The 14,643-nt window shown below is 35.3% G+C and overlaps 1 protein-coding gene across 1 annotated transcript in view; it reads left to right on the top strand.

The window, feature by feature from the left end:
• LOC150092852 (chromatin remodeling regulator CECR2-like) overlaps window positions 1–14,344 on the top strand; it is a 342,076-nt gene extending 327,732 nt beyond the window's left edge. The window contains exon 14 of the mRNA XM_090414404.1: window positions 14,224–14,344. Coding sequence (XP_090270530.1) covers window positions 14,224–14,273 — 50 coding nt within the window. The 3' untranslated portion in view covers window positions 14,274–14,344. The remainder of the gene's footprint in view (window positions 1–14,223) is intronic.
• The last annotated feature ends 299 nt before the right edge of the window (window positions 14,345–14,643 follow it).

Genomic DNA, 14,643 nt, shown 5'->3' with positions numbered 1-14,643 from the left:
CCCATGAATACAATCCCAGCTCCTCAATACAGAGATTTCTTAACAGATTCATTCTCTCTCTCTCTCTCTCTCTAAATACTTGCGTAAGCTTGTGTTATAGGTTTCGCGACCTCGCGTGTGTGGGATTAATATAAAATGTGTGTGTGTGTGTGAGGTGCACATCTAATAGCAACATCACCGATATTATAATTTTGGATTTCTTCCCGTTAAAGACTCTCCTTATTGTTTCCTAGCTTCACTAGATTCCTAAAATTAAACACAATATACTAATGCTTCATGAAAAGGATACTTTTCGACGCGTAAACACTGCATCACATTCGAGTTAATAACTCGGGTGTGCGGTCACAAATACATATTCCTTTGAGAGTCATTTGAACAGACGTACAGATGGCACAGCGTGTCAAATTTTAGCGGTATAGTGGTTTAAACCGCCCAGAACGTGAGGCAGGGAGTGCGCTGAGACAATAGCTCACCAGAAATCAGTGGCTATGATTGGTTATTGTGTCAAGCAATCCAACTGAGCATTGACATTTGTCATGAGTTGCTGTTGTATTCCGAGTTTTTTTTTTTTTTTTTGATTGCGTAAAGTGTGAACTGACGGGTTTAGAACACCTATATAGACAAGTAATTTTCTTTAAATAATTCATAACTTGTTTCCAATTATTTTCATATTTTCAATAAGAAATAATGTTGAACATCTACTGAATGGCCCGTTTGCTGTCAGAGCTTTCGCAGATTGTATGATAATAGCCGAAGGAGGTTAGAACTTGTGTATAAATAAGAAAAACTAGTTACTTCAGCCTTTCTCCTTTCCCCGATTATTGTTTTACCCTTTTCAAGATAATTAATAAGCAAAATGCCTTTAGCATCCCAAAACACCGACGCCATGACCTTTCCTGCTGATGAAACCGACTTTGTCTTCTTTGGCGCTGAACAACCGACTTCTGTCCACTATTTTGACCGTTGTTTGGATTCTGGTGTGTAATGGTGAATCCAAGTCTCATCCATAGTAATAAATCGACTCCAAAATCAGTTTTATTCTTGTTAAAACTCTCCAAGCACTGGTCAGAAATTTTTACAGAACCAAGCATTATTCAAGATGGGTGCACCCATCTTGCGCAAAGCTTTTTCATTTGCAATTCTTCATGCAAAATATATCCTACACGTTATTTTGAAATGCCTATAGTCTCAGCAATTTCACGCACTTTGACTCGCCGGTCATCCAGTACCATATCGTGCACTTCACAATGATTTCTGGTGTTGTTACACTTTTTAGACATCCTTCACGTGGATCATCTTCAAGGCTGGCATACGGCCACGTTTAAACTCGGCAGCCAATTCCTTAATTGTCGAAAACGAAGGAAAAGATTGCCCGTAAACTTTTATGAACCTCGAATGAATTTCTTTTGGCGTTAAACCTTCTTTTACAAAGAATTTTATAACCGCACGATACTCAATTTTATCCATTTCAAGGGATACAGACAACACGCTTGCTCCAGACAGCTGTATAAAACAAACTACTTGATAGAATGTGCAATTTCACATGGATGCTTGTGACAGATGTGTCAACGTAGATGAAAAAAATCTTCCGGATAGTGTTGTTATCATTGGTCGAAGCCGAGAATATTTCAGACCACCCTCGTAAGCCATACAAAAGCACATCCAACCTAAATGGGCACACGACGCCACTGATATATATGGCTCACCTGCAAAACATTGCCTTCTCTGACAATAAAACCAACTTCGAGCCTTAACACAAGTGCGAAATCGTCCATGGGCATCATCACGATAGGTGAGAATAAGATCTTCGACCACTTCCATCAACACTGGAATAAAAGGGACCAATTCCTGAGCGAGTGAGACAACAGCATCACAGTTCATTTTGCAATCTAGCAGGCGATATTACCAAACTGATCCTGAAATTAAGGTTTCAATTTTTCTTGAATTCGTTAAGGATTATTATATGATGTAGTTATTATTATTATTAGACACCTCCAGGGAGTCCAAAGACTCATCGAGGGAGGGCACCTGCTCTACAACTGACCGCCACTATACCAACGCCATCTATCGCATAATATTATATCTATAATATGATGCGATCGCTGTACAAAGACATATTTTTGAATGAAGATATTTAAATACCTGTAAATTAATGCATGTTGCTCTTTGTTTCGAAAAATAGCATTGTGTGTGTGCAAGCGCGCGCATTACACTCAAGAAAGGTTGTAAATTTATTGTGTATTTAACACAATGCATAGGCTAGATGTTAGACAATTGTTTTGGTTAGGTTATTTTGGATTTACAGTCCGTGCAACTCAGGCTATGAGGCCTGTGTTATGTCTGTACATGTATTCTTAATGGTTGGTTAGTCTGTTTTGCTGGGTGAAAAACTCGTTTTTTACCCCGAGGGCTGTTAACTCACCTTCAGTTGAAAAGTCCTGATAAAAATTCTACGTACCCTAGACAGGATTCTTAGCCAATTGGGGAATCTTATATATATATATACACTATATTGACAAAAGTATTTGGACACCTTACATGTCATGCAAATATTCGGGGAGTGTCTGCGTAAATCTGGTAATAAAAGACGGGATGTGCTGCATGTTTTACACTATACTCGATATCAAGATGGCATGTTCGGCTGAACTAACAGAATTCCAACGTGGGGTGGTAGTTGGGTGTCACATTAGTGGTCTTTCTGTCCATGACATTGCTACCCGTCCTAGTATATCGAAATCCATCGTTGCTTATGTTTCGTAGATAGAAAGTTGATGGTCAGGAAAACGCCCTGGTAGGTCACTGACCGAGATCGACGAGCTCAGTCTCGGAATGTTCGAGCATCCCGCACGTCATCAGTGGCTGACCTCGCAGTCAACCCGAAAAATACTACAGGGACTTCTATCATCACTAGAACTTTCCACAGCGAGGTGCATGCCTTAAGTTACCACGGTAGAGATGCTACGAACAAGCTACACATCACTCCCTCTCAACGCCAAACGACGACTGCTTCCAAATGTTTCACTCTGATGGTCGTATTTGAATATGGAGATACCCGGGGAACAGTTCCTGCAGGACAGCATCATTTCAACTATCAAGTTTGTTTGAGGCTCGGCAATGGTATGAGGGTGTTTCAGTTGAATAGAACTTGGTCCATTGGGACGTGCCCAAAACCATGACGGCTGATGGCTACCTGGACATCCTGGATAACTCCATGCTTTTGACGTTGTGGAAATACTTCAGCAGTGACCCTTGCATGTTTGAGTACAACAGTGCCCCATGCCATTCTGCACTCCGTTTCCGAGACTGGTTTCCACAAAACTACGTTAAGTGTTGGACAGGCCGGCTCAGAGCCAGACCTCAATCCCATCGAACATCTTTGGGAAGAATTAGAACGCCAAATTCGCTCCAGACCACAACGGCCGTCATAAGCATCAACAATAGGGGAGCTTTGCGCGAAGAATGGAAGAACATTCCTGTTGCGACGTATCAGAAATTGGTTGAAAGCATTCACCGAAGGGTAATTGCTGTCATTTAGGCCGTCCCACTCAATACCAGATGTAATTAAAATCCATTTTTTTTACCACAACTAGGTGTCCAAATACTTTTGTTAACGTAGTGTGTGTGTGTGTGTGTGTTATAGTTTATACAACAAGAGCGAATGTCTGATTGCCTCCAGAAGAATGAAAGTCTATACTGAACTCGCGTTGTAGAAAGAATTTTGTTCAGTGTCCCAGGGAAAAAAAAAACAGCTTTTAAAATGAACCTTGAAACCAGTACCTGAATATTGATCAAAACCAATTTTCAGAAATCTTTACTTGGAAAAGCAGAAAGGATTATTGCTTAAAGTACGGTCAAGCCATTCTGATTTGAAATAATGAATTGGTATTTAAATTTACTACATGATATATCTTAATTTTATTGCTTGATGCTCTCAAATCGCCTCTTAAAGGCTTGTGTAGTCTCGTTGTAATTTCACTAGTTACACAGATGAAAGGCAATTATAAGTTATGAGAACAAATATTGTCTCAACGTCAGTCGATATGTCTACTGACGTGTGCATGCAGTTTTACATGGCAAAAATGCTTGGCCAGGAAAAGGAAGCAAAGCCTACAGTTATAAAGGAAGCTACTCTTGGCTATTGTTATTCAGAATCAAAGCAGAAACAAATAAGAAATGAGGCACGTGCATTATGTCTGTTCATTGCTTTCTTAGAACTGAGGGAAGGGGGGGGGTCATCTCAACCAAAGTATGCATAAGACGATCCAAGCTAAGAACTGAGTGAATAAGGTGCCACGGAAGTCTCCATATGGAATGTATCTACCAGGAATTTAAAGTCTATAGCTGAGTTCATGTTAGCATAGTGCAAAATCTAAAGAGCATCAGTTTTCAGTTTCTCTAGAAAGGAAGCCGCACACATAAGCCGAACAGCAACCATGGTAGACAATACGACACTTTACTGATGTGTAATCAGGTCCAACAAATCTGTATCCATTTTCGATGGGATAAGCGATGCAAGTGTGGATGCAGCAAATGCTTGCGAACGGTTTTTTCCTTAATTGCAGAGTGAAATGCCATATTAATGAATAAAAAAATTCATGCATAAATTACCCAAACAAATTACTTTTCATTATATACATGCCAAGAACAGCTTTTGACATGCTTCCTTAATGTTGCCATAAAAACAGAAGAATTCTGAACAGTTTTGACACCACCAAATCTTCTAGTCCTGATTGATGGTATCGCCCAGTTGTGTTCTAGAATAAAAGCTCACATATGTTGTGTACAGTCTATCATGCCCGTAAGACATATACGCTACAGAATGGAAGCCTACAACTTGTTCCAAACAGGGAGATAAAAGTCAGTCATCAATCACTCTGTACTCTCACTTGGAGTCTCTCGAAAATAATGGACAGCAACGACCACTGATAATGTGAAATGGTCTGAAGTAGTTTGAAAAGCTTCATGTTTGGTTTGTAGAGCAGGATTTACAGATTATGTAAAAACAAAACTTTAGCTCACCTATTCCATTAATATACTATAGGTTTACAAACATTCGAGGGCAGGAGTGACAAAAAAAGCCAACTTTATTTCTTTGAAACTTACCAATTAAAACTTGATCACGGGTAGATTCTTACAAAATTCACTCAGGACCTTCTAGCCACAACATAGAAAAGTTTGAATAAGTTCGCATATTTTCGGTTGAAATTTTTAGAACATACGAGTATGATCGAGATTTACACAGAGATCTTTATTACAATATAATTTTCTAGTTTGTCTTAAGTTGTTTGCAGTTGGATCGAGGTTTTAGCCGTTCGCTGAGCTTCATAGCGGATGGTTTCCTCTTTTCAGATGCATACTTTTCAAGACCTTCCACGGTCAATGCCTTAAACAGTGACCTTCTTATCAACATACAGTTAAGTAAAGACAACCTTGTGAACTTCACTTCTATCAACACATAACCCTGTCGTATTTTTCACAAGAAATATCTCACTATCTGTAATCTTACTAAACCTGTGTATCTTTGATAATAGCATCCTTTTCCAATAAAAAACATTTTCTTACCTCAATGGGCTCTAGTCTTATACAAATCCCAAATCCGCCGAACTTTACAATACTGTTCTCGGATTTGGAGTGGTTTACCAAATCAAAAAACCTCTCAAATGTTTGATGCCAGAAAAGAGCAATCCCGTTAAACACTTTCTCATAGGGATTTTTTCTGCTTTGTGCCTATTCTATATCAACAAAAGATAATGGGGTATCATCAGCAGTCAATTTTATTTTATTTTATTTTTATTTTATTTTATTTTTTTTTTTGCAAACTGGGGACCACCAATTAATTTGTGATCATTGTAGGAATATTTTCCCACAATTTGGACAGAGGTATGGAGAGAGATATTTTCATACAGCAACAATTTGTGAAAGTAGCAGTAGCTTAGCATTTACTCTAAATCACTAGTTCCAGTTTATCACGAATCATCTCATTATAATTCGTACATGGTTTGCTGTCTTATTCCTTTCCTCGTTAAGGATTGGTCCTTGTCAATCCCAATTCTCCTGCTGATTCCATTCCAAATTAAGCTATTTGTTCTCCATATCGTATAGTGGATCTATATTTCGTCACAAGGATCTATGCGCCTCAGGAAGACGTCCTTACTTCTCACAATATCGGTTTAAAAGATGTTACAAACCTCCAAACATTTTTCCTTTGTTCATCCGCAATTTGTTTGAGAACGTACACAAGCGTTATATAATGCAAGTGAAGTGTATTGTAAATGACTTCATCCAAAGAATCGAGAGCCTAATAGGCAATTAGTTTTCTAATTCGCTGACAGTTACCTTCCTATTGTTAATAAGCACGTAGGCCTTTTCTTCGATGTCCACGCACTTTTTCTGTTACTGTTGATGTAGACGGAACCGTGATCATCTTCGTCAGAGACACTTTTCCAGCTGTGTGTACTATTATACATTTTGCTGAATCCAAAGACACTCATTGTTCTATGGTGTGTCTTCAATGAATTTTCATACAGAGATAGTAGAGTTTTTTCCGCGAAATAAACTAGTAAATCCAACCAATCGGTTGGATTTGCAGCCAACGCAACTGAGGCTATAGTTACTTCGGGTGTAATTGGGCCTTTACACACGTAATATACTGACTTTATGGCTTAGATTTTCCTCTTTTTTTTTTCTTTTTTTTTTTTTTAACTCAAATGCTTTCTCTACTTGCATCTAAAGAAATGCGAATCACTACTGACGTTCTTTGGCACTTTTAGTTTGCATAACGGCTGTGTTAATGCATCTGTTTCAGCGATTGAACTCAGGCGTTAAGGTCAAGCACCTGAATTAAATAGTAATGAAGTATCGTGTTCATGGTTTAGAGTGCATTCAGTAATAACGGGACTATCGGAAAACATGTAAAACTACAGTGAATACTTTCTGCCTTATCCTTTTCTTCCCAGTTATGAAACTGCCTTTATTATTTATAAACCTTGCAGTCATCAATTACATATACATGGAGAAATGTCCAAATATCTTTAAGACAGTTCGTGTCCACTGAATTCTGCTGAACCTGAATTGGTATTTTACAAATCTAATTTGATAATAAATGTGGGACTTTTGAAGATAGGTCTGTTGATAGGTGACTATTTTCTGCCACATTGCTTATGTCTCAGCTGCTCCAATTATTTTAAAGAACGTTTTAATGGCAGCTTATTTTAATAGATCCCTACCATATTTTTTTCTATAAAATATTTATTAAGGATTAAGAGAAGAAAGGTGACTATGTTCTAATAACGAAAATAAGATGATTACATAATCCACAGAAAACCTGCAGAAATAAATAGATGAAATATTCAATGGTGAATATCTCACTTAATTTATTTCTATTTAAGCTTAAAGCTACAAAACTCTCTATATTCATCATCTATTCCTAAGTTCATTAATTATAATCATAACAAATATTGAATTAAATATCTTTTGTTACAAGTATGAGAAAAGGCTTCCATTCCTCTATTTCAATTCTTAAATATTCATTCTTGGTACCTACAGTGAACATACTAAGGTCACTACTTAACTCCATTCGTGTTCTATACTGCGCATGAAAAATAAAAGCACATTTACTTGGTTGCTATTGTTTACTACATAAATATCGACACCTGGTGGTCTGCAAATGAACATTTCACTGTTTACGTCATCTAGTTTTGTGTCGAGCTTCAAAAGCTTACCTGGTTTTAGCTGTGGCCTACTCGATAGGTATTCGAACTGCGCATGCGCTCGCTAATCGATCAATACTACTACATCTATCCCATTTCTGGGTCCATAGCCGAACACGAACGCCATCATCATCAGCAGCAAAGCGCGCGCACCCTCACCAGAAAGTACCCGGATTTGTTAGCAGCTCGACCGTCTGCCTCTGGTCTAACATGGCGAACCCAAGAAGGATATTACGGTCGCCGGAATGTACACGGACGCTGAAATAACGTTAGTGCTTCGTATTTAGTGTGTTCGGAGGATATCTTAGTGGGCTACGATGTCATCTCATCGCTCCACGCCCCCGGACATCCATCACTACCAGTACGTGGGGCCATACAGGCTGGAGAAGACCCTAGGAAAGGGACAGACAGGTAGGCCTAACTTCCGTTGGTCAAATGCGGCGCGCGCCTGAATGCACTACCTTCGGCGTAGGGTTTATGGGAACGTAACGTCATATTTTCTGATTGTATGTGTGCAAACGGATTCCTTGAAATTTATTTTATAAGTTCAGAAATAAATTTTACATCTATAACGAGTAGTTATGCATCCATATAGAAGAAAATTAGCAGCGAAGATTTACTTACAACGAAAACAAACTAGATAGATTACTGCCGTCTAAGGAATGCTAGAATCAAATACTGCAGCATAACAATATGCATGCTAATTAATGTTTATCAAGTATATTTACATACGATATTTCCCATCGTATGTAAATATACTTGATAAACTATAACCAGTTAAGTTTTTATAGTCTGAAGCCTCGTTTTAAGATATTAGTTTCATGATAACATGCGAAGTACATAAAGTTTTTGAATGCAGTTTTTTGCATATATTTGAATTAAAGAATATATTTATATTTAATGATTATTTTCATTATATATAAATGATCGCAGGCAATATTCAACCAAATGAGGTGTGTATAATCTACAACCATATAATATATGGTTGTAGCTATATTAAGTGTATATATATATAATTTGAAGAATTCTCCATTTCATGAATTTGAATTTTATTGTCATAACAAAAGTGTTAATTTTGGTATTAGTATGACGAAACTTGTACTTTTGTTCTTGCTGCCACCAGTATGAAAAAGAGACCATTTTTTTAATGAAATAAAGACATGATATTAATAATTTTAAAGTTGGTTCGTAATTAATCGATATTTACATTTTGCATAAAAAGATTCCCTAAAATTGATAAACATGTAAATGTTTTTGATTAGTTTATAACGTTGTGATGAAAATCACTTCAACTGGATTTTTTCATCTGATATTTCATTTGAAAATATCCATTAAAATTTCTAATAATAAAGCCAGCTTTCAAATGATAACTGTGCAATTTAAGCTGGCTGATCAATGACTGTATTTTCTCTGCAATATTTTTTTTAAATCCAAAATTGACATTTTCACTCTATAATTAAATATGGTGTATACATTATTAATTGATCCACATCAATACATCAATCAAGATCTGTGCTTCATCTCAAAATTCTATATTAAGTATTACTTATCATTCCTCAGGAAATTCTAAATTTTTACTAATTTAAAATATATGCATTATTAGCATGGAGATATTTTCCCCTTAGAATACCGTTTCTCATCACAGCAGAAGTACCTTCCAGCTACGCGTAACTATTGTACAGCTTGTCTTCTATATAGCAGGGCCCAAGGACGCGCAGTGATGTAGCCAATTAGTTCTTGAAATACTTAAATGAGACTTGTAGGTTTTATTTATTTATTATAATCACATAGAAGAAAAGTTCTAAGGTTATTGGACATTTGAAATATGGATGGGATAAAAGTTAGAAATACTTTTTTTTTATCAAGCCGCTTAATGTCTCTAAATAATCAGGGTGGTGATCTTGTACCACTTACAGGACCATATGCAAACATCCATAGCTAGATTAGAATCTACAACCATGTTGGAAAGCAGAAGCCACTGACTTAGCTAAGCGGATCAGGTTATTTATTTTACCAACTTATTTATTAAAATTATCTTTCGTATACTTAAGTATAAAGAGCTAATAAGCTTCATTTCGGCAATGAAACTCTCTGATTCCAATCTTTGAGTTTCTTATTCGGTTTTAAAACTATGTGGGATTTAATATCCCCTTAATTTAAGTAATTATCTTTCGTATGTTTTCTTATTTCATAATGTCAAAATTGATTTTAAATATTAAAGTTATAGAAATTACTTTAACCAATGGAAAAATTACACGTACTTCTAAATTTAAGTAATTACATAGTAGTAAGAATGCAAAACCCAATAGCATGAAATTCCTAAATAAATATAAAATATAATTTAAAATATAATATTTAAAGTATTCGGCAAGACTGACATGCCAAGTGCCAAGTTGGTGATAAGGGTAGCTGGACAGATAAAATTCGTAATAAAGGATGCATGCGATTTTTAGACTTTACTCAGCAAAACAAGATATAACTATCTTCTTCAATTATTTAAAGATAAATGTGATTTTGTAGTTTTCTTTAAAAAAAAAAGTATGCATCTCGTGTCCACACGAACTGCTGTTTCGAAATTAAAAAATAAATAAATAAATAAATCGTTCAACTCAACCATTTTATTTGATTCAAATAATTCAAATCTAATTCAAAATATATTTAAATGCTCATCACTGACTTTCTTTATTCGCCTGAGTTTCAGTCGCTTCAATAGGCTATACCTGAGAGGGAAAAAATTAAAGAAAAATCCTTACCAGACCACGCTACTATAGGTTTACAATCTTTCGTGATTCGTGGTTGGATGAAAAAAAGGTGGGCTCCGTTTTAATATAGTAAAAAATTTCCGATTCGTTTTTTTCTCCATGAGAATGCTCTTAACTGTTTCTGTATTATTAACATTCAGATTTATCAGAATGACTTCGGAATATTCCGAATACATTTTTATGCTGCATTTAGGTTATTAAGTTAATAAACTGCAAATTTATTATTAATAACAGCTATTTCACCAAACCTCGTAGCTTTTCATCTTTATTTTCATTCTAAAAACATTTTTCTCTCTTTCCAGGATAGAATAACCTCTCGTGAAATTGAATACCTTTCAGTTAATATGCTTTTATTATAAATTGCAGAAAATAGTCGAAATTAAAATGTACTGCTTTCTGCCGTATATAAATAACTAACTGTAATGAAAATGCAAAACCCAATGCGGTATTGCTGTAATATATTCTGTAAATACATCTGTAATATATTCTGTGAATTTTCAGTATGAATATCAATAGTGGTATAAGTGGGATTTTTGCGCCCCAGTAAGCTTTTGAATATTTAATATTTTTCATATTAAATTTAATTCCATATATCATTTCGGCAAATTACATGTGTAAATAGACAATAGAATTAACAAAGCTGATATAGTAGGAAGCCAACTGAATACATTTATATGGAATATGAGAGAAATTAGTCACAACACTAAATTAGTAATATACAAGACAGTGTTACAATCAGTTTTGACTTCTGGATATGAGGAATAGGTCAGAAATAAAACACGTGATCTACGACTGAAGACCATAGATATCAGAATTGTGAGAAAAATTGGGGAGTGGGTGAACTAATAACATTAATGGCAGAATCGTGTTAAAACGAGAATATTAGGAAAGAATTTGACATTGTCAGAATTTGGAAATGTGTTAGCTGAACTAATCTCAGGTGATGAAACTTCACTTAAACAGAATGAGAGAGGAGAAATTATCAAAACAGGTGTTTGATGCCAGGATTATGTAATAAAGACTCAGAGGAAGACCACAATCTAGATGCCTCGATAAAGTAAGAAGTGCCTTAGAAGATGGAAATATAAGCTCTGACAATATTGGAATCCTGACAGATAACAGCTTAATTTGGAGGAAAATTTTTACTACAGAAATGTAACATTCTGTACAACCCCCCATGAGGGTACATATCAGGAATATGAGGATGATGATAATAAGCTCCTAATGGTCCAAGTCCACCTAAGCTTTCTGCCTGCTGTGTATGCTCAGCTGCACTGGGCTACTTATTATTTTGAAGATTCCATGCAGTAACGCTTGTAATGACACATTTGATGTTTTTTTTAAGTAGAAGTTAATTACATATACATGAGACATCCTATTTGATCATTTTGAATATAGAGGTTATAAAGCTGTTTTCTGTTTCCAAATATTACCTGAAGACTAGACTGACAGATCTGATTTCTTCTAAATTTACAGTCTTAATAATTCTACGAAGTTTATCACTGCAAAATTATTCGATACCGTAACTTAACTTTCGATCGGAAGCTATATTGGATGAGAAGGAAATAAAATACTTTGAATAAGTTAAATTAAAAATAAATAAATAAAATAAAATTTACACACACACGTTAAGAAAAAGATGAATTCATATTACAAAATGGCACTGCAGAAATATTGGAGTTTTAGCTCTACACGTTGAAGATACTCAAGTGTAATTGGTACATCCATGTACAACTGGGCAATCTTGTCAGAAAATTGGAAGATGACATCGGTGTTTACTAGTGTAAGATGCCCACCACTTTATGATACGGAAGCATCATTACATTAATCGAATTTCAATGCAATGTCCTTCATCATTACCATTTCAAGATTTTACGCCCAATTACCTGTTCTTATCTCATTCCTCAGATGTCCTGTAAAACATTTTAGATTGCAGCCGCTCACGGGAATTAAAAGGCTGTAAAAAATCTTATGCTGTGTTGTTGGTTTTCTACAAGATGGAAGTTCACAGTCCAGATTCCCCATGTACAGCTTCATTTTTGTTAAAAGGCACTGCATACAGGCGGTGTCCTTTTAATTATCTGTAGAATTTAGCAAATGTGCAATTCATTGTTTCATATCTATTCATATGCATTCACCCGAAGTTGTTATAATGGTGAAGTTTCACTTTACGCTTTCTCATTGGTTTTCTTTAAGAAATCTCAAAAGGTAAACCAAAAGTTGGCTGAAGAACTGTGCTCTTCTTTAAATAGTCAGTTTACTGACTGTAAATTTGAACTCGTGTTTATGTATGTATGTGTATATATATATATATATATATATATATACGATATAAAAATTCGTTTAGTTTTACTTTTCCGTGTATCTCGATACTTCCGTTAACTATAAATTACATTTTATATTATATCTTATTCTTCTTTTAGTTTTCTTAATTTGATCGGTTATAAAATCACTTCCTTAATTTAAAACGGAATAGCTGAAAAATAATCAGGGCCCTGTCAGCACCCTTAGAACCCTTTTTCATGGTCAGGGTGCTGAAAGTTTTGTTAAATACCCGCAGTGCCCCATTATTAGGGGATATCTTTCCACAAAGAGCCAGTACATGAAATCTTTGCACTTCGTTTCGGAAATAATGTGGATGTAGGACCACATTAAATACATGAATTTCGAACCTAAACGACACCTCTTCCACATGTGTCCATTTCCGAAAAACATCAATATATAGAATATAAAAAACATCCAGTGTTAAGCAGAGAATTCGATTTTATCGGGAGGAACAGTACAATGGAAATATGAAACTTTACAGAGATGAGCCATCTGGTGTTGAATATTTTTATATGCACACGAACTCCAAGTAATCGTAGATGCTTTCGCCCTTAGGCTCTAAGTACTGATTATTTTTCAGCCATTCCCTTTTTAAAATAAGGGAGTGATTTTATAACATCGGTCAAATTAAGATAACTAAAAAAAAGGGTAAGATATAATATAAAATTAAATTTATAGTTAACGAAAGTATCAAGATACACGGAAAAGTAAAACAGTGAAAGAATTTTTATATCGTATACATAAACACGAGTTCAAATTTACGGTCGGTGGACTGACTATTTAAAGAAGAGCACTTAGTTCTTCAGAGTTTTACTACAGTAATGAGAACCACAGAAATGTAACCTGGACGCAAGATAGTTTAAATAATATTCAGCTAACAAAACTCTCAGATAACACATAATGGTATACTATAACAAATAATATCACGCATTCTTGTGAGGGAAAATATGTTATGTTTTAAAATTTCTACTAAAATGTTTAGTGTCATAATGAATGACAAGTTCGATTAGTAGATTTTCAGTTAAAACATCTGAAAATTCGATAAGCATAAGCACGATATGCAAGGATTAGCAGAAAGTTATTTGCATCCATATTTCGAAGAGATCCCGATACAAAATATCTAAGTATCTAGAGGTTTCAGAGAGGTTCGAAGTCTTGGAAACGAAATTCTTTAAAGGCTCAGCATCCACCATGTTTAAAGAATTGTTTCGACAAAGTAGGCAGAATAAACAAAATAAAAATGTAATATAAATGCATTTTAAAATACGATATATATTTTATATTAATAACTTAATCAGAAATCATCGGAGAGCATCATAAAATAAAATATGAAGTGATCTGATTTCAAATAATATTTAAAACAAAATTGAGATGACATTGCAGATTTAGTATAGTTCCTAAATACAATTTTTTTAAAATTTATCCAGCCAGTGGCTTAGGTCTACCGGGGAAAGGGACGGACAAAGGACTTGAATAATGCTTAATCTTGAAAAAGCACCTAAAAACTGGAAAACTGTCTCGCTACAGACTGATGTATTCAAACCGTATTCGCCCCAACACTCCATTTTTGTATTATAAGCAGATTCTTATATCATAGTAAAACAATGTAGATTTACATTGAGTTAGATTTGCATTAGGAACACCCCCCTTCTCCGATTTACATATTCAGCCCGATAACGGAGCACTACATGATATCAACGTCACGTGCGGATACTATAAATAGGCACACGTATCTCTGCACGTAATCAGTAAACATTTGCCAGTAATGGGAAAACGTGGCGACGTAAACCGATTTGACCGCAGCCAGATATTTAGGTCCCGGATGGAAGGTGCCTGTATTTCGAAAA

Source organism: Typopeltis vanoorti, chromosome 25, assembly GCF_054136105.1.
Source record: "Typopeltis vanoorti isolate ZY-2024b chromosome 25, IOZ_Tvanoo_1.0, whole genome shotgun sequence".
NCBI classification, from domain to species: Eukaryota; Metazoa; Arthropoda; class Arachnida; order Uropygi; family Thelyphonidae; genus Typopeltis; species Typopeltis vanoorti.
Note: the sequence above shows the minus strand (reverse complement) of the source record. Positions and strands in the feature narration are given on the sequence as shown.